Source organism: Rhineura floridana, chromosome 7, assembly GCF_030035675.1.
Source record: "Rhineura floridana isolate rRhiFlo1 chromosome 7, rRhiFlo1.hap2, whole genome shotgun sequence".
Lineage (NCBI taxonomy): Eukaryota > Metazoa > Chordata > Lepidosauria > Squamata > Rhineuridae > Rhineura > Rhineura floridana.
In genome coordinates, this window is record NC_084486.1 from 82,102,480 (window position 1) to 82,123,928 (window position 21,449).

At 42.1% G+C, this 21,449-nt stretch overlaps 1 protein-coding gene across 1 annotated transcript in view; it reads right to left on the bottom strand.

The window, feature by feature from the left end:
- Positions 1–21,449, bottom strand: part of CFAP58 (cilia and flagella associated protein 58) — a 160,971-nt gene that overhangs the window by 64,760 nt on the left and 74,762 nt on the right. The window contains exons 14-15 of the mRNA XM_061634391.1: positions 15,896–16,007; positions 10,517–10,621 (exon numbers count right to left, since the gene is read on the bottom strand). Coding sequence (XP_061490375.1) covers positions 10,517–10,621; positions 15,896–16,007 — 217 coding nt within the window. The remainder of the gene's footprint in view (positions 1–10,516; positions 10,622–15,895; positions 16,008–21,449) is intronic.

Here is a 21,449-nt window from a genome sequence, read left to right on the forward strand (position 1 = left end):
TAGAGCTGCTGCTGCAGCCTATCATGTGGCAATAAGGGCAACAAAAAAGGATTTTTATGCTGCCTCTATTGCATCTGCAGAGTGCTGTCCCAGGACACTATTCCAAGTGGTCCGGAGCCTGGTCGGTCCAGTTGCTCCGGAACCAATGGAACAAGATAAGGTCTCCTGTGATGAGTTTGCTAAACACTTTGCAGATAAAATCGATCGTATTAAAAGCGAGATTCCGGTCACTGTGGATACAGAGAGTGAGCCAGAGGTGAACAGTGTTGCTTCAGTGGTGTGGGATCAGTTCCAGCTTCTTCCTTCTGATGAAGTGGACAAGGTGCTTTCAACTCTAAGGCCGACCACCTGCTTACTTGATCCTTGCCCTTCGTGGCTCATTATGAGCTGCAAAGATAGACTGGGAGAGAGGATCAAGCTGATGATAAATGCATCGCTTGAAAAGGGAATAATGCCATCAGTGCTCAAGGAAGCATTAATAAAACCAATTTTAAAAAAGTCCTCCTTGAACCCTCAAGATCTGAACAACTTTTGCCCAGTCTCAAATGTGCCATTCTTAGGCAAGGCAGTTGAGCGGGTGGTGGCTAAACAGTTGCAAGCACACTTGGAAGAAGCAGATTATCTGGATCCATTTCAGTCGGGCTTCAGACTGGGACATGGGACTGAAACAACCTTGGTCGCCTTGGTAGATGATATGAGAAGGGCATGGAATAGAGGCGAAGGCACCTTCCTTGTCCTCCTCAATCTCTCAGCGGCTTTTGATACCGTCGACCACGGTATCCTCTTGGATCGCCTGAAGAGGTTAGGTATTGGGGGCACTGTATTGCAGTGGTTCCATTCCTTCCTCTCTGGGAGATACCAAAGAGTAGCATTGGAAGAAGAGGTTTCAGATCCCTGGCCCCCCACTTGTGGGGTGCCACAGGGTTCTATCCTTTCTCCAGTGCTCTTTAACATCTAAGGCTGGGAGATATAGACCTGGTGCTTAACGGGGTACGATTGCCCTTGAAAGACCAGGTCCGTAGCCTGGGGGTCATTCTTGACTCCCAGCTGTCTAAGGAGGCTCAAGTGTCAGCTGTGAGCCAGGCAGCTCTGTATCAACTCCATCTGATATGGAGGCTACACCCCTACCTTCCCAATCATCTGCCCCCACCGGTGGTACATGCCCTGATCACCACTCGCCTAGACTACTGCAATGCGCTCCACGTGGGGTTACCCTTGAAAACGGTTCGGAAATTACAGCTGGTACAGAATGCAGCGGCGCGTCTGATTGCAGGCAGCCGCCGTAGAGATCACATCACTCCTGTGTTGAAGGAGTTGCATTGGTTACCGGTTGTGTACCGAACCCAATTCAAGGTGTTGGTTTTAACCTTTAAAACCCTATACGGTTGTGGCCCAGCCTATCTGAAGGAGCGCCTCCAGCATCGACAGGGATGCCGCTCAACAAGATCGACCTCAGAGGGCCTTCTCTGGATCCCACCAGTCAAAATAGCTAGGCTGGTGAGGACTCGAGAGAGGGCCTTCTCAATAGTGGCCCCCACCCTCTGGAACTCTCTCCCAGGTGATATACGCCATGCCCCGTCTATAATGAGCTTCCGCAGGACCCTGAAGACTTGGCTTTTTAGGCAGGCGTTTGAGATGGGCTAGTTTTTTTACTGTTGTCAAATTTTAATTGTTTTATATACTGTTTTATCTTGTACGTCGCCCAGAGTGGCTGGACATCCAGCCAGATGGGCAACTAACAAATTTAATAATAAATAAATAAATAAATAAATAAGACTAGCTGAAGTACTTAGCACCTGCAAAAGAAAAATGAAAGAAGGGTTTGTTAGATACCGAAAGTTCTTCTGTGCTTCTGCTCTCCATAGTAGTCACAAAGGAATAAAGCAATAAAGAAATAAGGCACCACCCTCTGGCTTGTGCTAAAGCCACAACAAAGCATTTCTCTGAGGGTCAGACAAGGTTCCTTCGATACCCCACACACACCTTAACAACCATGATAGAATGAGAACAACACTGCAGACTGCTTCTCCAAACACTCCAAACACTGCTTCTCCAAACTATTGCAGCCTCAAATTTAGAGAATAAAAGTACCACATGAGCAAGACTATCTCTTACCCAAGCTCCCCAGGCTGTGGAAATCAAACCGACCTGAATGCAATGAAAGACCCATAAAAATTCATCTCCTGTTGGAAGTGGCAAATCTTTCTGTAGCATTTACAGCTGTAGTGTATAGGGACCAATTTATTTCCAGGTTATCACTTTCTACCCTCAGCAACATAAAAGAAAGGCTCAGACACTGACAGGAATCAACAAAAGACCTCATTTCTTCGGGCAATGGCAGAGCAGTTCCTGGGAGAGCAGGGCAATTTGGAACAGTAGCTAAAGGTGGGAAAATGTCAACTGTCTGTGGACACACGGGCCTTTATCCAGATTATTTACAAAAAAACAAGGTAGCCGATTCTGGGCTATGTTGGTATGCACAGTGTCTACTACCTGGGCAACACCAGCATTGATTATACTTCAGTATTTCAGACAATCTTCACCAAAAAAAATCATATCAGAATAAAATAGGAATAAACTTGTTGTGGTAAATGGGGCACTCAGATCTTCTGCTCAGCTCCCTCATTCCTAACTAGAAACTGTTATTAATTTCTAGATCAGGGATGGTGAACCTCTGGTCTCTAGGTCAATCATGGCACACAAGAGGATCCAATTTGGCCCATGAGGCCATTTTCCCTGAACCACTAGTGACATCTGTTGATGGGCAGGTGGACACAGTTTCAACCTGCATTAGTGATGTGATCCTGTTCCCAATAGGGAACAGGGTCATACAGCCAAGGTAGCAGGATTTAATCGTCAATCATCAGGTGAGAGGGAATTAAAGCCTGTGTAAAAGCACCCCTTGAAATAGCTCTCACATGTCAGCTACAAAGAGGCTTTTGGAAAGGCTTTAAGATAGCTCCTGGGCTCCCATTTGCTCAAACAGGAACATGGGAACTGTCTTAAAGACGTTTCCAAATCTCTCCACTCTCCCTTTAAGTCCCTAATCTTGGAGACTTAATGGAAGCACAAAGGATTTTGACAGGTGGGCAGCCCTGCTAACCTGCTAGTCATGTGACATCATAATGGCATCATGTGACTGACAAATGGCCAGCCTCACCCACCTGTCAAATTTGGCCCGCAAAGCAGATCCTGATAAGGATCTGGCCCATGGAGCCAAAAAGGTTCCCTACCCCTGCTTTAGATGAGAGAAATATCTCAGGGTACAATTACTTTTTACTATATTTCTAATTTCATAATTGTAGGAAAGACATTTATTTAAACATACTGCATTTGGGGGCTTGGAAATCTAAGATCTCATCATTTTGAATGTTGGGAGTTATCAAAACCAGGGCTTTTGGTTACTCCCACTGGATGAAAATCTCAATTGAGAGGTAACTTCTCACTTCTGAATCAAAGTAGGGGTGGGGAAAATATAGGGTAATTTCTGTTTCCACAGTTACTGCCAAAATGGTAAACAAGGACATTTAATCTTGTTGGACACTGATATGGTCATAATATTATGGAATACAGTACCTGTTCTGAGTACTGCCATCTTGGGTCAGATGTGAATCTAGGTTGATTAATACAGTATATACACACAGGTGAGATTTGTATGACATGCTAAGCCAGGCCATCGCTTAGCATAAACACATGAGCTCGGAGACTCCCAGAGAGGTGATTGTGGCTGCTTTGCTCCTCCCCACTTGTTCTGCTGCTGCACTGAACTGAGTCATGGCTTGGCTTAATGTTTCATCAGAACCCAAGTTCATTGTTTAGCTCTCTCTAGACTAACTGCAAGCTGTAATCAAAGTTTGTACTATGGTTTACAGGTCATGGTTTGTCCAGGACAGCTAAATCACAAGCCAGGGTTTGGACAACATGCTAAACTAAACCTCAGCTTGGCTTAGCTCAGCATAGCAGCAGATCGACCAGGAAGGAGCAAAATGCTCACAAATATCCTTTCTGGGAGCCTGCACACTCATGCATTTGTGCTAAATTACTTGGCTTAGTGTGATATGCGTACCAGGCCATTCTCTGTGTGCTTCTGCTTAATGAAGGTGTGCTTTACTATGCAAGAACAAGAAAAAGTAATTTTGCTAGTCCCATTTCCTATTCCACTCCCATTTTGGTTACCATCCACCATCCCATTCTGAATATAAGCTTATGAAAAGTCAAATATATAGATGCCAAAAATTTGGGTGTGAAAAGGAGAAAAGTGAAAAAGAAATGAGGGGAGGTAGAGAATGCATGAAATCAAGATACATTCCTGTACTGGCATTAATCTCCAGAAGAAGGGAGTAAACTCAATTTTACACACTAATTGATTAGAAGTGCTGGGTTGGTTTTAAAAAATGAGCTACAGTACAGACAGGGCAAGTCAAATACTTATTCATTTTTTATTTCATACTGGTCCATGCTAAACTAGCAGCAGGGACTGGCTCAAGATGTGTCAAAACAAAATTCTACAGATTATCTACAAGATCATGATAAAAGAAGCAAGAAGTGATTACACCTTATAGTCAGAAATCCAGCTAGTTATTCTGTCACCATACTAACTGCTATATTATACAGCCACAAGAGTGGCTGTACAGTATAGTCAGTATAGATTTTTCGCATTTCACCATGTTAACTTGAAAATACTCCGCACATGCCATTCTGATCTTTCCCATAAGCTCATTTCAAAACAAAATCTTACAAAACTTATAGTCCTGAACTCAGAAACTTACTTAACAACCCTCTAAATTTTCATGGTGATATACAACACAGTCAGGGAGAATCAAGAGTCCAAAGTGTAAAAAAAGAGAGAGAAAAACCAGAACTCTGTTGAACTATTTTCTGTCAGAGATCTCATAATCTATTGAAATTCATTAAAAATCACTCATGTCCACAGAGTACCTGTAATTCTAATACTGACCATGCCCCATACTCTGACCTTCATCTTCTGCTATTTAAACATTTAAAAAAAGCCTGGCTGATTTTTAATTAATTTAAGAAATTTTGGCTTCAACTCAATGATAATGTTGAGCAGTGTTCTAAAAGCCAGACTCACAGCTGCTGGGCTTGCCTAATCAGGAGACCACACTCACACCAGACTTTGATTTCACGTGAGACAGTCATGGCTTTCCCCAGAGAATCCTGGGAAGTGTAGTTTGTGAAGGGTGCAAGAGGAGACTCCTATTCACCTGACACAGCTCCAGTGGCCAGAGTGGTTTAACAGTCAGCCACTCTGACTGAAGGTCTGTAAAGGGAACAGGGCATCTCCAAGCAACTCTCAGCACCATTCACTAACTACACTTCCCAGGATTCTTTGGGAGAAGCCATGACCGTCTAAAGTGAAATAAAAGCCTGGTGTGGATGTGGCCAGGGACAGCTTTGGTTCAAATTTGGTTGGGAGGCTGCATGTGCCTGCTGTAGAATAAAAAGGTGGGGGAAACGCTAAAAAGCAATGATACTGTTCACAATGTTTTCCTTTTGGAAAGGAAAGGGGCTTCCTCCCTGCCCAGTGCCCACCCACCCAATCTCCTCCCCTCCCCCTCCTCCTACCCTCCCTGCCCCTCCCCCAGGTCAGTGTTGGACTACGACCTGGGAGACCAGGGTTCAAGTCTCCACACAGCCATGAAGCTCAGTGGGTGACCTTGGGCCAGTCACTGCCTCTCAGAGGAAGGCAATGGTAAAACCACCTCTGAATACCATTTACCATGAAAACCCTATTCATAGGGTTGCCATAAATCAGGATGGACTTGAAGGCAGTCCATTTCCATTTTCAAACATGATTGCACAGAAATGAATCCCACTGAACTCAAAAAGTATGCAAATGATGAAACCCACCCTCCCTTCTCCCTCCTATCCCCTCTCTCTTGCCTCTTCCCTTCCCCTTCCTTTCCACTCCCTCCTCATCCCCTTCCAATCCCCTCCTTCCCCTTTCCCCTCCTTCCCCTCCTCTTCCTCCTCCCCATGGTTAGTTTTACTTATCTTAAGCATGACTGCACGGGAGTAAATACCATTGAAACCTATAAGCATGCAAATCATCAGACCTGCCTTTCCCCTCCTTCCCCTCTCCTCTCTCTTCTTCCTTCTTCCTCCTCCCCTGCCCACTCCAGCTCTCCCTCCCTCCCCCCATCAGTTTTACCTATCCTAAACTCAGGGACCTATTAGGATGGTCTGCCCCAGACGCCTGATGGAACCATTAGGATTCCTGAATGCACTGGGAGATTTGGAGCTGACTGAAGACCACCCGGTCGAAGCCCTGGTGACAGAGTGGAATAGGGAGATCACCGGGGGCAATAGACCGGGTGGCTCCGAAACGTCCTCTCCCCCTGAATAGAGCTCAAACCGCGCCATGGTACACACCACAGTTGCGGGGTTTGAGGCAGGAGGTGAGACGACTAGAATGCCGGTGGCGGAAATCTCGCTCAGAAGACACGGGTTAGAGCAGCAAGTGCGGCCTACCAAGTGGCAACAAAGGCAGCAAAGAGGGGTTTCTTTGCTGCCTCTATTGCATCTGCAGAATGTTGTCCCAGGAGGTTCTTCCAGGTGGTCCAAAGCCTGGTCGGTCCAGTTGCGCAGGAACCCCTGGAGCACTCTAAAGCCTCCTGTGACGCATTTGCGAAACATTTTGCTGATAACATCGATCGTCTGAAGAGTTTGATTCCATACGCCGTGGACACAGGAAGCAGGCCAGAGACGATCAGTTGCGATCCAGTCCGGTGGGATCGGTTTCAGCCTCTTCCCTCTGAGGAAGTGGACAAGGTGCTCTCTACTGTGAGACCAACCACCTGTTTGTTTGATCCTTGCCCCGCATGGCTCATTGTTAGCTGTAAAGAGAGACTGAGCGAAGGGATCAAGGCGGTGGTAAATGCCTCCTTGGAAGAAGGGGCACTGCCATCTGCCCTCAAGGAGGCGGTAATAAAGCCCATCTTAAAAAAGCCCTCCTTGGATCCTCAAGATTTGAATAACTTCCACCCAGTCTCCAATTTACCATTTTTGGGCAAGGTGATCGAACACGTGGTGGCCAAACAGCTACAGACACACTTGGAGGAAGCAGATTACTTAGATCCGTTCCAGTCGGGCTTCAGGACTGGATATGGAACTGAAACAGCCTTGGTCGCTCTTGTGGATGATTTGAGGAGGGTGTTGGATAGGGGTGAATACTCATTCCTCGTCCTCCTGGATCTCTCTGCGGCTTTTGATACCGTCAACCACGGTACCCTTTTGGATCGCCTGGAGAGAATGAGAATTGGGGGCACTGTGCTAAAGTGGTTCCAATCCTATCTCTCTGACAGGCACCAACGAGTAGCATTGGGGGAGGAGGTTTCAGACCCTTGGCCTCTTAATTGTGGTGTGCCACAGGGTTCTATCCTCTCTCCCATGCTATTTAACATCTATGTAAAGCCGCTGGGGGCCATCATCAGGAGATTTGGGCTGCAGTGCCACCAATATGCGGATGACACTCAGCTCTATCTCTCATTTAAGTCCTCACCGGAGTTGGCTGTGGAGACTATTTCCAAGTGCCTGGAGTCCGTAAGTGAATGGATGGGAGGTAACAAGCTGAAACTGAACCCTGACAAGACCGAGGTACTGCTTGTGGGAGACAAGAGAAGATTAGGAGATATTGACCTGGTGCTGAATGGGGTTAGTTTGCCCCTGAAGGACCAGGTTTGCAGCCTCGGGGTCATTCTTGACTCCCAGCTGTCCATGGAGGCTCAGGTATCAGCAGTGAGCCGGGCAGCTTGGTATCAATTACATCTGATACAGAGGCTGCGACCCTATCTTCCGGTTCATCTGCTCCCGTGGGTAGTGCATGCCCTGGTCCTCTCTCGCTTAGACTACTGTAATGCGCTCTACGTTGGGCTACCCTTGAAGACGGTCCGGAAATTACAGCTGGTACAGAATGCGGCGGCACGGCTGATTAAAAATAGCCGCCGGCGGGATCACATCACCCCAGTGCTTGAAGATCTGCACTAGTTACCAGTTGTTTACCAAGCCCAATTCAAGGTGTTGGTGTTAACCTTTAAAGCCCTACACGGCTTCGGTCCAGTGTATCTAAAGGAGCGCCTCCAGCATCACCAAGTATGCCGCCTGACGAGATCAGCCTCTCAAGACCTTCTCTCGGTCCCACCAGTTAAAACAGCTAGACTGGTGCGGACCAGAGGGAGGGCATTCTCGGTTGTGGCCCCCACCCTCTGGAACTTTCTGCCATATGACCTACGCCATGTCCCCTCCTTGGTAGGTTTCCGCCAAGGACTAAAAACATGGCTGTTTCAGCGGGCATACAGAATCCCTGGTTAATCTTAATTTTATAGTGTACAGATGTGGGTAAATTGAATATGTTATAATTGTATTTATATGTGTATTTTAAATTTTAATTATGTACGCCGCCTAGAGTGGCTGTTCGTTCAGCCAGATAGGCGGCCTAAAAATAAAATTTTATTATTATTATTATTATTATTATTATTATTATTATTATTATTATTAAATGCAAATCATCAAACCTGTCCTTCTCCTCTCCTTCCCCCCTGCCTGTTCCCCTCCCCCACCTCCCCTCTGCCCTTCCTCCCTCCCTCCTCCCCCTCCCCATTCCCTGTGGTCAGTTTCACCTATCCTAAGCAAGATTGCAGGGGAGTATATCCCACCAAACTCAGTAAGCATGCAAATGATCAATCCATTCTCAGCAAACTTGCACAGGATCTCATTTCTTACCTCCCGGATTACTGCTGATTCAGATTCAACTGTTAATGCACCCAAAATAGAAACAGAATATAACCTCCAGGTTGAAACACAAAAGGCTGTCTTCACCATCATATGACATTGACCAATAAAAATACTTTGAAATTAATAAAAAATAAATTTGACACACATTTCTGGGATGAATAATGTGGGAAATAAAATTTTCTAGATTAAATTCTCTGTAGAAACATTAGTAACACAGGAAAGAAGCAAGGTAAGAAGAACACCAACAAACATACAAAAATATAATTCTCCATCTTTGGAGATGGCAGGTGTTGCCACCACTCACCATATGCTAGAGGCACATGTTACCAAATTCTTCCAAGCTACACAGGAACTGGATTGGACTGTGGAAGACCAACCCAAATTGTGTTTGCATTTTGACAAATTTGTAGGGCAGTACAATATCTCAGAGAGGAGGCCAGGTCTCCTGCTCCCCTAGCGCATTCACTACAGCTGCCCAATTTCCCTGCTTTTTAAAGTTTGATAGAAATATCTGTGGGCTATAGATACATTCTTAAACCGCAAGGTTTTTTGCCTATTAATGAATATGCAATGTTTCCTTCAGATTTTAGTGGCATTCCCAAAAGTATCAATACGTGCCACAAAAAATGAACTGCAGCAATAATGTGTGAAAGAGGAAATGTTTAGCATTCACTGCAAGCAAAAACAGTAGCTTGAAGCATGCTGTAGAAAATACAGTGTGACTCTTGTCATGCAAACCCACCGAAATCTTCCACCAAAAGCCATAGCAAGCAAATAGGAAATCCCACAGGCATTATTCTCTACTCAGCTGGTAATTACTGGCATGATTAAAATGATTCAGAAACATCTTGTCTTTAAAGCTGGTGGGTACAATTGTGTTTTGATTTTATTTATATTTGTTGTTGCTATAAGTAGAAGTAGAGGGGTGGACTTTTCCCTGTTTTTTTTATCCAGAAATTGTGAGTTGCTGTAACAAAGTTTACTATATGTGAATAAGTGCTGCCATCTAAAGTTAGTTAACGGACATGCAATGTGTTTAATTCCATGAAAAGAATACCAGAATCTCAACAACATTCAAGGCTTTTGCACACAATCAGTCACATTTTCCTTTTTATGCTATTAGATCTCTCAGAGATCATTTCTAGTCAGATTTTGTTTGTGGGGGGAGGGTAGAATAATTTTGCTGTATAGTCTAGCTGTAGGGCAATCTTTAAAAAGAACAGCATGGCTCTGTACCCCAGAGAATTACATAGCTGGAGGAACGTTGGAAGCCAAGAATAAGCAAAAGATGTCTCAACTAAGACTGTTCCCATCCATCCAGCATATTGCAGCTGAGTGGTCATGCATTGGTACTGTAAAGCAAAATCGTGTTAAGCTAGCAAAATTTTGTGTAAGAATGTGTCAGAAGGCAGCAGGAATCTTGCAAGGAGTGTATTCATTAGAAAAAAGAAATTAGCCAGTCAGAGACAAACAGAGCTCTGTTCCCTGCCACCTTTCACATCACATGTACTGTTCACATCATTCATACATCCATATTCCACACAATCATCGCATCACCACTGACTGCACCAGCAGCATGATATAATTATTTGAATGCTCGGGAAGTACAATATTCCAGCAATAGACACATAGCTGTAGGAGATGATATCTATATCCCTGAAAGTAAATAAATAACATCTGTGTAAAAATGATTCCAACAATCTGGAAATGACCCAAAAGAAACATATATCTGAACAGGATACATCCAACATGCCAACTGTACCTGGAGGAGCAACTCTTTCTCAACCACTTCTTCTGTCTTGCTGATGAGCCGTTTCTGCAATGCATGTATCTTTTGTATCAATTCATAGGTACTTGGGTCGCTGGCCTAAATAACAGAAATATGTATTTTCAGTTGCAAGCTCTGTACCTTTCAATATGCCCAATTGCTTTAAAACTGAAAATATCTTCCTCACTAAACATGTTTACCGTCTTACAAATTAAAGCTTACATTGCAAAGTTGTTATTTGTTCCCCTAACAACATGAACAGATTGAATGGAAAAGGGAAGTTCATACAGGCAGTCTGAGGCAAATTGTGTAGCAATCTCCCTGTGCTCATACTGCCAACCTAGACAGTATCAGGCTCAAATTGCTCCCACACACAGCAGTCATGGAGATCTGCATGTGCTGCTCATTTAGAGTTTGAAGCTGCATCAGTTTCACTGATCAACAGTTCATGTGTAGCCAACAGAATATCTTGAGAACATCAGAACATAGTCACATGATAGTTTCCTTCTGGCCAGTAGTCAATCTTTCGGCAAGTAGCATAATAATCAGGATTGTGCTACATTTTTCATTCTTGGACTTTTAAAAAGCTTTTCATACAATCCCTCACCAAAGACTCCTGAGTGAGCTTAGCAGTCCTCAGATAAGGGGACAGATCATCTTATGGATCAGTAATTGGTTAAAGAACAGGAAGCAGAGAGTAGGAATAAATGGACAGTTCTCACAGTTGAGATGTGTAAGAAGTGGGGTTCCCCAAAGATCTGTAGTGGGACCAGTGCATTTTAACTTGTTTACAAATGATCAGCAATTAGAGGTCAGCAGTGAGATGGCCAGGTTTGTTGGTGACACCAAATTCTTTATGCAAAACAGGATTGCAAGGACATTCAAAAGGATCTCTCCAAACTAGATGAATGGGCATTAAGCAAATTTATTTTAAGTAAGCAAGATGCACAATGGGGCAAAAAAATTTCCTAGCTTCACATATACACTAATGAGATTTGAACTGGCAATGACTAACTAGAAAAAGAGATCTTTGTCTCAATGGATAGCTCAGTGAAAATGTCGTCACAGATGCAACGGCGAAAAAGGCAAATTCCATGTTATGGATCATTTAGGAAGGGATTGAAAATTGCCAATATCATAATACTGTTAAACAAATATATGGTGCAACTGTACATGGAATACTGTGTACAATTCTGGTCACCAAAAAGGCTGTTGTAGAGATGAGAAAGGTGCAGAACAGGGCAACCAAAAATAAGAAGGAACTGGAGCAACTCCCCTATAATGAAAGGTTACAACATCTGGGGCTTTTTAGTTTGGAAAAAACGGTGAGTAAGGGAGGACATGATAGAGCTATATAAAATGCATAAAGTACATAGGGAAATGTTTCTCTCACACACAATGCTATAAATCAGGGTCATCTAATGAATCTGAATATTGGAAGGTTCCGAACAAACAAAGGAAGGTATTTCTTCAAACAGTGCATAGTTAAACTGTGGAATTCACTGCCACAAGATGTAGTGATGGCTACCAACTTGGGTGGCTTAAAAAGGGAGTTAGACAAACTGTTGGAAGATAAGACTACAAATGGCTACTAGTGATGATGGCTACACGCCACCTGTGGTGGTGGTATGCATCTGAGAACCAATTGCTGAGAAACACAAAACGAGGAGAGTGCGTCATGTCTTGCTTATGGGCTTCCAATAGGTATCTGGTTGACCACGGTGAGAATACGATGCTAGATTAGATGGGCCTTTGGTCTAATCAGGGCTCTTACATTCGTATTCTGGTAGTTTTAGAATTCATTGGAGGCAAAAAGTTGCATTACCACAATGCTACAGAGCGACTACTATCATCAATTACTTCCTGAGCTAGTGCTCACATAGAAAATTGTGTTGACATGTACATTGTCCCAGAACAGTTTATCCAGTGATCAACATTAGAGCTTTCTGCCCTGGGGCATCTGCTATTTTGCTGCAGGACACTCTGTTCACACTGTGAAAGTTTAGTTATTGCAACATGCTTCAAGAAAAATATCCTATGACAGCAAGGACTCAGAAGCAAATGGAGTCCTATAACAATGCACGCAATTATACGGTTTTCTAGAACAGGAGGAGGTCAGGTAGAGAGGGGGATATTAGCAAACCATATTTTTCTTATATATGCTTTTGCTACTCCAGTTTTACGTTTGAAAAAAAAATGAAGTTTGGGATTCTAAAGGACTGCAGATACTTTTCTTGGTGTTGCACAAGAATAACTATAAATTGCCCACAATGCATTGGACTTGTTCACTTACCATAGTAAGCCAAATTTTGACTTGCTGGGGCTGCACAAACATGCAGCTCCCAAAGAGGAGCTCACACCAGCTTTACTCCTCCCTTGTCTTTTTAGCACAATGAGGAAGCTAAGCCAAGGTTTTGCTTAGCATGTCATTCAAACCCAGGATCACTGTTAAGGTCTGTCCTCCTTAACTACAATCTGTAACCACAGGACAAACTTTCACACAATCCTGGTAAACCGTAGTTTGGTTTACCATGACATGCAAACTAGGCCACTGATAGAGTTTTCCTAGAATCCTCCCATCTGTTTACACAAACATGTCCAATTATTTAATTCTGTGCTTATCTTTTACACCCATAGTGTTATTGGTGGGAAATGTCCTATTATTTGTTATGGTGCTGAACTGAGACACCATTGCAAATTATTTCACCTGATTCTTGCTAGATCAAGCAATTCCAAAATGACTCTAGAGTCCAAAGGCTAAATTTCCTGTTATCACAATTACAGTACAAGGCTATGCATATCATATTCAGAAATATCTGAAAGATCGTCTTACCCTTTATATACCCGTCAATCACTACACTCTGCAGGTGAGGGCCTCCTGCAGATACCATCTTTTCAGGAGGTCCTTTCCGCACAACATAGGAAGCGGATCTTTAGTGTGGCGGCACCTACCCTTTGGAATTCCCTCACTTTAAATATTAGACAGGCGTCATCTCTGTTATCTTTTCTGTGCCTACTGAAGACGTCCCTCTTTCAACAAGCCTTTTAAGTAAAGACCTTATCCCAGTCTGCTTCTGTGTTGGAATTGCTTTTTAATATGTTTTTAAACCGTTTTTTAAAACAATTTGTTTTTTTAATCTTTTTTAAAAGATGTCTTCAAAGCTTTTTTTAAAAAAATGTTTTTAAAGTTGTTTTGTTTTAATGTAAAGACCTTATCCCAATCTGTGTCTGTGTTGGAATTGCTTTTTAAGATGTTTTCAAAGCTTTTTAAAAAAACTGTTTTGTTTTAGTGTGTTTTTAGAGATGTTTTAATATATTTTAAAGTTTGTTTGTATGATATTTTAGAGATTTTTAGTGTTTTTGTTTGCTGTTCTGGGTTCCTACTGGGAGGAAGGGAGGGATTTAAGTTAAACAAACAAATAATAAAATAATAATAAATAATATCTACTCGGAAGTATGTCCCATCAAGTTCAATGGGACTTAGTTTCAGGTAAGTGTGTGTAAGATTGCAACCTCATTTATACTAACAGGGGGGACTGATGATAATCTCCTAATGCAGGTTGGGGGGGGAAGAAATGTATGCACAGAACCACTCTGTGGCAGGATTGGCAAACCATGGTTCTCCAGATGTTGTTGGACTCCCAACTCCCATCAGTCATAGCCCATATGGTCAGTGGTCAGAAATTACAGTAGTAGTAGTCCATGAACATCTGGAGGGCCATACAATTCTCATCCTTGCCCTATGGGATCTCCAGTAGCATTGCAAATATGGATCTCATAGAAGAGACTAAATCATGTAGCAACCAGTGGTGCAGTCATCCAGGGTCTCAGGGGGTCTTAGACCCCTTAATGTTTGGGAGCAGGGTCCCTATGTCTCCAGCATCCTATGACCTAATCAACATGAAAGGAGAAAGTGTTAGCCACTGAGAAGAGTCTTCTAACATGCTTCCTTGTCCTTTCCTGCTGATTGGAGCCAATCAGAGTGAAAGGAGGAGAGTCAGCTACTGAGAATACCCTTTTCAGTAGCTAACACTCCCCTCTTTCGTGTTTATTGGCTCCTAGGCACATCTGTTGTTGTGGGAGAAGGCATTAACAAGGATCTCATTCTCAACCCAGGAGCAAAAAAAGAGGGAGGGGCATGGCTGTGAGTATCATGAAGGGAGCCTGCACTTCTAAATTTGCCACTATACTACTGGTAGCAACAGAGGTAAGAGCCACAGATTTTGCCCCCACCACAATGGTGGTACTTTTTTTTTCATTCAGAAATGAATGACAGACATTAATTTATATGACAGATCCTAGTGTCCCAAGTATCCCAACAGGACACTACCTGTTAATAGCACAGCCCCAGCTAAAATTCCATTTCACACACTTGGTCACACTTGAGTATGAAAGGAGATGGAATCCAATAATTGTTGTTTATGTATGTGATTTAAATGTATAGCCTATTCTATCCCATAGGCTTATGGCAGGTTAAAACAAATATCTTCCCAGAATAAGCAATTGCTAAGCATTTAAATTAAATAATCCTTTTTTTTTTACCTAGAACAGATTTAGAATATAATTCAACATCCCATATTCTTTCTGCTTCTAAAGGGACAAATCCAGAATACTTTATCAGATAAAATTTAGCATCAAAATCTCAGAATTGGCTGCTGGGCAGTCAGTACAGCCAAAACACTCAGCTGGAGTTCTTCAGAGACTTGAATATTGCCACCAATTTGAGAGATCAGCTGAGCAACCTTTGGCACTACATAAAAGACCCATATGCGTGGAAAACAGAAATCTCAGCTGCTTGAGAAATGTTCAAAGGTACCATTTCTGCTCATGGATTTGGTCTATATTAAAACACATTTTTTATTTTGATTTCAGTTGGAAAGTGCAGGAGTATACATTCTTACAATACACTATACATAATGCTGTATTAACTACTCAGATTATACCTGCTCCTTCTGCTTGACCTGAACTGTTCTCCGCAAACTCCATCCAATGCAACATTTCACATTTGACAATGGAAGAGACATTCCTTCTCTAAGGTAGGGTGGGACTTTATTTGAACTGTTTAATACTCCAGCTCTCTGTTCAAGTTAATGAGCTATTTCTCTTTAAATCCCACATTCAGATCTCCCTATTCTTTTTGGATTTTGATTAGTTCTCTTTTTGCAATCATACATTATGGAAGCAATGCAAAAAATAACCCCTGAATTCTTTGCATATACAAAGCCTGTCTACCACTAACCACCATAGAATATGGTATGGAAATTTTATCCTGTCTGCCCTTTTTAATATCAATTTGCATATCATTAAAACAAAATATGCCTTGTGCCATGCTTCCTATTTGAAAATCTGGGCTTTTGAAATGTAATATTATACCTCTAATTTTCTCCATCTATGAACATTCATGGGATTCTCAAGCTCCTCCTCCAAGGCTCTACAGCGGGTCCGTTCCTTCAGTAACTCCTTCTGCATATGATAAACTTCCTGCCTTCAAAAGGAAAGTCATATAGACATCATCACTTCTGCAAACAAGCCCATGTGACAAAAATTAACTTTCTTATTAAGAAAGACATATTTCAGCCCAATTCTTCTTTGTCATATATTCACTAGTAGTTTCAATTACTCAAGCAAAATATTTCTAGCATTTACTGTAGAGTTTAATGATGTAATGAATGCTGTTTTCAGACATCCCATTTACCTCTTGCCAAAAGAAATGGTAAACCTTCCTTATTTACAGAAGGCAGTTGTTCAGATATCTTTTTAATATGTAGGATATCAGTATAATGATTTGTCTAAAAAAAGTTTTACTTAAGTGATCAAAAATTGGAATTGTGGGTTTTAAAAAGCAAACACAATACTATGTGGTAAAAGTAAATATGGTGCAATCAGCATGCACTATCTAGGATATGAGATAATGAGTGGCTACTGATGTGATAATATTGTTGAGACTGACAAGCTGTCCTATTTATCCCATTATACCTACTCTCAAACGAAGATAAACACAATGTCCCTGAAGCAACCTAACTGATCCTGTTGTTGAGTATTTCCCAAGCAAATCCATCTATGTGACATAAGGAACGCCATGGCAATGGACATTTATTGAAGAGCACAAACTGCAGGCTGTTTCAAAGCAGGCAAACTCTAGAAGTTCATTGTAGTTAAGAAAACATACAATAAATTGTTCTTTTCGGCAGCTTGAGAAGGCCCCAGTTATATTTCTATTCCAAGTATTCCAGCTAAATGATGAAACTGAAAAACTCCCACCCATCCTCATTATCTTTTCACTAGGCTTAAGATGCTTCACACCATTACATAGTACAGATGCATCTATGAAACATTTTAAAGTATGCCTAAAAATGTAGTCTGTGCATATGAGAAATGTGTTATTTTCAGTCATGTGTCTTCTACAAGTGCAGATGCCAGTGAGCTGGGATTGTTTGAGACTTCCTACATGGCTGTAACAAAAAAGACATAATTTAATTACTGCCAGCTCTACCAGTTCTCTAACTCAGCTGTCACCTGGTAGCAGCCATTCAAGCAGGCTGTCTCAACAAGAGATGGGAAGCTGGGGTCATTCTATCGGCACTTCTGAAAAACCAGCTCCATTAAGTGGCTTTTGCCCCAAAACATGGAACTATTTCCATTCCAGCTGGTCATTATAAAGATAACTGGCTCTTGGGTTTGTTTTTCCCCTTCCCTCCCTGTTCCTTGTTCCTTTTATATTGCATCTTTTAAATTGTACAACTGTGGGCAGAGGCTGTTTTGTTTAACTGATTATATGTAAGCCATTCTGGGATTTGTTTTAGCTGAAGACCGATGTATAAATGCTCTAAATGAATAAATACATATTAGAAGCCTCTACTGTTTGATATAATTTTATATTGCATTATATGGCTGCTTTTCAAAGCTTTTTTTGTTCTTAGTTACATCCCTTCCCTTTCATTTCTATTTCTTAGTATAAAAACCTTAATTATTGTTACCATAAACAAGTTACATTAACAAACTTCCATTTGAAACACGTGAAACAATTATTAGATGAATAGGCAAAACAAAGGACTAACAGTAGTACTGTACCAGTTAAAGCTACTTAGCACTGTAAATGATGGAATGACTCTTTTCTGGCAATTCTAGCCATGGTTGGGGAGTTCATTAAAACAGAGTTGCTGATATCATTAGCATAAGCTAATTTTGCCACAGTGCCTTATACTTGCATGTCCATAAGCATCCAGCCCAATGTACTTCAACCACAAATCTAAAGCGTATTCACTAACAGGGGAAAAAAAACCTTGCATTTTAAGAACGTACCTATAGCCCACAGATATTTCTATCAAACCTTAAAAAGCAGGGATATTGGGCAGCTGTAGTGAATACACCAGGGAGCAGGAGACCTGACCTCTCTGAGATATTGTACTGCCCTAAATTTGTCAAAATGCAAACACAATTTGGGTTGGTCTTTCACAGTCCAATCCACTTGCTGTGTAGCTTGGAAGAATTTTGTAACATCTGCCTCTAGCATATGGTGGGTGGTGGCAACACCTGCCATCTCCAAAGATGGAGAATTATATTTTTGTATGTTTGTTGGAGTTCTTACTTTGTTTCTTTCCTGTGTTACTAGAAAATTTTATTTCCCTCATTATTCATCCTAGAAATCTGTGTCAAATTTATTTTTATTAATTTCAAAGTCTATTTATTGGTCAGTGTTATATGATGGTGAAGACAGCCTTTTGTGTTTCAAATTGGAGGTTATGTTCTATTTCTATTTTGGGTGCATTAACAGTTGAATCTGAAACTTCAGTTTGATGTAAAATCAGACTGACTACAATATGTTGCTACTTCAGGAATGACTCTAGCTGATGGAAAAAAGAGGAGGCATGTTTTCAGCCTGCTATGTTTAAACCACTTCATTTAAGGCAAGGGGGGCACAGTCTATTAAAAATATAGAGCACACCTAGAATTTTGCTAGAATGTATTTCACCTACCACTGTTTTATCTTGTGCAAACTGAGACACTCCTCATGCCCTCTGGAGACTATTCTGCAGAATAGTCAATGCCATTATTCCACAATTATTTTTGGAGTTTGTTTACTGTAAATTTTGCAAAGTGTTGCTGTACTTCATATATTCACAGAAACAGAAACAAAAGAATATGATTTCCTATAGGAAACTTCACTAAAATTGCAAACTAAATCAGACATATTTAAAGTGACCATCTGAACTATATCAACTCTCTTAATAATGTTGCTTCCTCCCTGCTAAAACAAGATCAGCACAGCACATGTCTTCTTTCTATTATTTGGGCTGATTGCAGGTGTTGTCACCACCCACCACATGCTCAGAGGCACGTTACCAAATTCTTCCAAGCTACACAGCAAGTGGAATGGACTGTGAAAGACCAACCCAAATTGTATTTGCATTTTGACAAATTTGTAGGGCAGTACAATATCTTAGAGAGGACGTCAGGTCTCCTGCTCCCCTGGTGCATTCACTGGAGCTGCCCAATTTCCCTGCTTTTTAAAGTTTGATAGAAATAGCTGTGGGCTATAGGTACGTTCTTAAACTGCAAGGTTTTTTGCCTATTAGTGAATTTCTCTGCTTTTTAATCCAGGAGGTAAGAAAAGGGATTCTGTGCAAGTTTGCTGAGAATGGATTGATCATTTGCATGCTTATTGAGTTCAGTGGGATTTACTCCCCTGCAATCATGCTTAGGATAGGTGAAATTGACCACATGGGATAGGGAGGGGAGGAGGAAGAGGGGAGGGGAGGAGGAAGTGGAGAGGGGAGGGGAGGAGGAAGAGGAGAGGGGAGGGGAGGAGGAAGAGGAGAGGGGAGGAGGAATGGAGAGGAGAGGGGAAGGAGGGGAAAGGCAGGTCTGATCATTTGCATGCTTATTGAGTTCAATGGGATTTACTCCTATGCAATCATGGTTAGGATAGTTAAAACTGACCATGGGGGAGGATCATGGGGAGAGGAGAGGGAAGGAGGGGGAGGGGGAGGAGCGGATTGGAGGGGGGCAAAGGAAGGGGGAGGGGAGGGCACGTTTGATCATTTGCATGCTTACAGAGTTCAATGGTATTTACTCCCATGCAAACATGCTTAAGATAGGTTAAACTGATCATGGGGAGGAGGAAGGGGAGAGGAAGGAGAAGGAAGGGGAAGGAGGAAATTGGAAGGGGATGGGGATAGGGAGAGGATAGGAGGGAGAAGGGAGGATGGATTTGATCATTTGCATACTTTTTGAGTTCAGTGGGATTTATTTCTGTGCAATTATGTTTGAAAATGGAAATGGACTGACTTCAAGTCAATCCTGACTTATGGTGAGCCTATGAATAGGGCTTTCATGGTAAATGGTATTCAGAGGTGGTTTTACAATTGCCTTCCTCTCAGGCTGAGAAGCAGTGACTGGCCTAAGGTCACCCAGTGAGATTCATGGCTATGTGGGGATTCAAACCATGGTTTCCCAGGTCAAAGTCAAGCACTGACCTGGGGGAGGAGCAAGGGGAGGAGGAGGGGAGGGAAGGAGTTTGGGTGGGTGGGCACTGGGCAGAGGGGAAGCCCCTTTCCTTTCCAAAAGGAAAACATTGTGAACAGTATCATTGCTTTTCAGCATTTCTCCCACCTTTTTATTCTGCAGCAGGCACATGTAGCCTCCCAACCAAATTTTAACCAAAGCTGTCCCTGGCCACATCCACACCAGACCTTTATTTTAGTTTAGACGGTCATGGCTTCTCCCAAAGAATCCTGGAAAGTGCAGTTAGTGAAGGGTGCTGAGAGTTGCTTGGAGATGCCCTGTTCCCCTCACAGACCTTTAACCAGAGTTTCTGACTGTTAAACCAGTCTGGCCACTGCAGCTGTGTCAGGTGAATAGGAGTCTCCTCTCAGCACTCTTCACAAACTACACATCCCAGGATTTTTGGGGGGAAGCCATGACTATCTCAAGTGAAATCAAGGTCTGGTGTGGGTGTGGCCTCCTAATTAGGAAAGCCCAGCAGGTGTGAGTCTGACTTTTAGAACACTGACAGTTGATTCTTACTGAGTGTGCCAGACATTATCATTGAGTTCAAGGCAAAATTTCTTAAATTAATTAAAGATCAGCCAGGCATTTTTTAAACTTTTTAAATAGCAGAAGATGAAGGTCGGAGTATGCGGCAAGGTCAGTAACAAGATTACAGGTACTCTGTGAACATGGCTGATTTTTAATGAATTTCAACAGATTATGAGAACTCTGACAAGAAAAAGTCCAAAAGGGGTCTGGGTTTTTTTCTCTCTTTTTACACTTTGAACTCTCTATTCTTTCTTACTGTTTTTTGTATCACCATGAAAATGTTAAGCAAGCATTTCTGAGTTTAGGACTATAAGTTTTGTAAGGTTTTGTTTTGAAATGAGTTTATGGGAACCACAGAATGGCATGGGGGGTATTTTCAATTTAACATTGTAGAATGTGAAAAATCCACGCTGGCTATAGTATACAGCCACTCTTGTAGCTGTATAATCATTGACCATCTACAGCAAATAAATGCCACATGCTATATCTCCATAGAACCCGTAATATTAGGGCTGGAACATACCTTAAAGTCATCTCACTCAATTTCTGCACTGAGACAAAATTCTCTGTTAGGCAATCTGCCCATTTCCCCACATAGATTAAAGTCAGCAGGGGAAATATTTTCTCCTGCACCCCACAGAAAGTGATCAGTCCACTAAGCCACTCAACAGGAATTCTTAGCTCTCTAGTGTGTTCACAGTGAAGACATCCCATAACCAGTTAGTTGTCTCTCTCTACAGAGGTTTCAAAAGAAAAAAATCCTGTTCACCATAGTCAGCACTGGCACATCAGCTTAAAACCTTTTAAAACTCTCTTGGGCTGCATCTTATGCACACTTACTACAGAGTAAGATCCATGGGATTCAATAAGATTTACTTTTGAGTAAAAA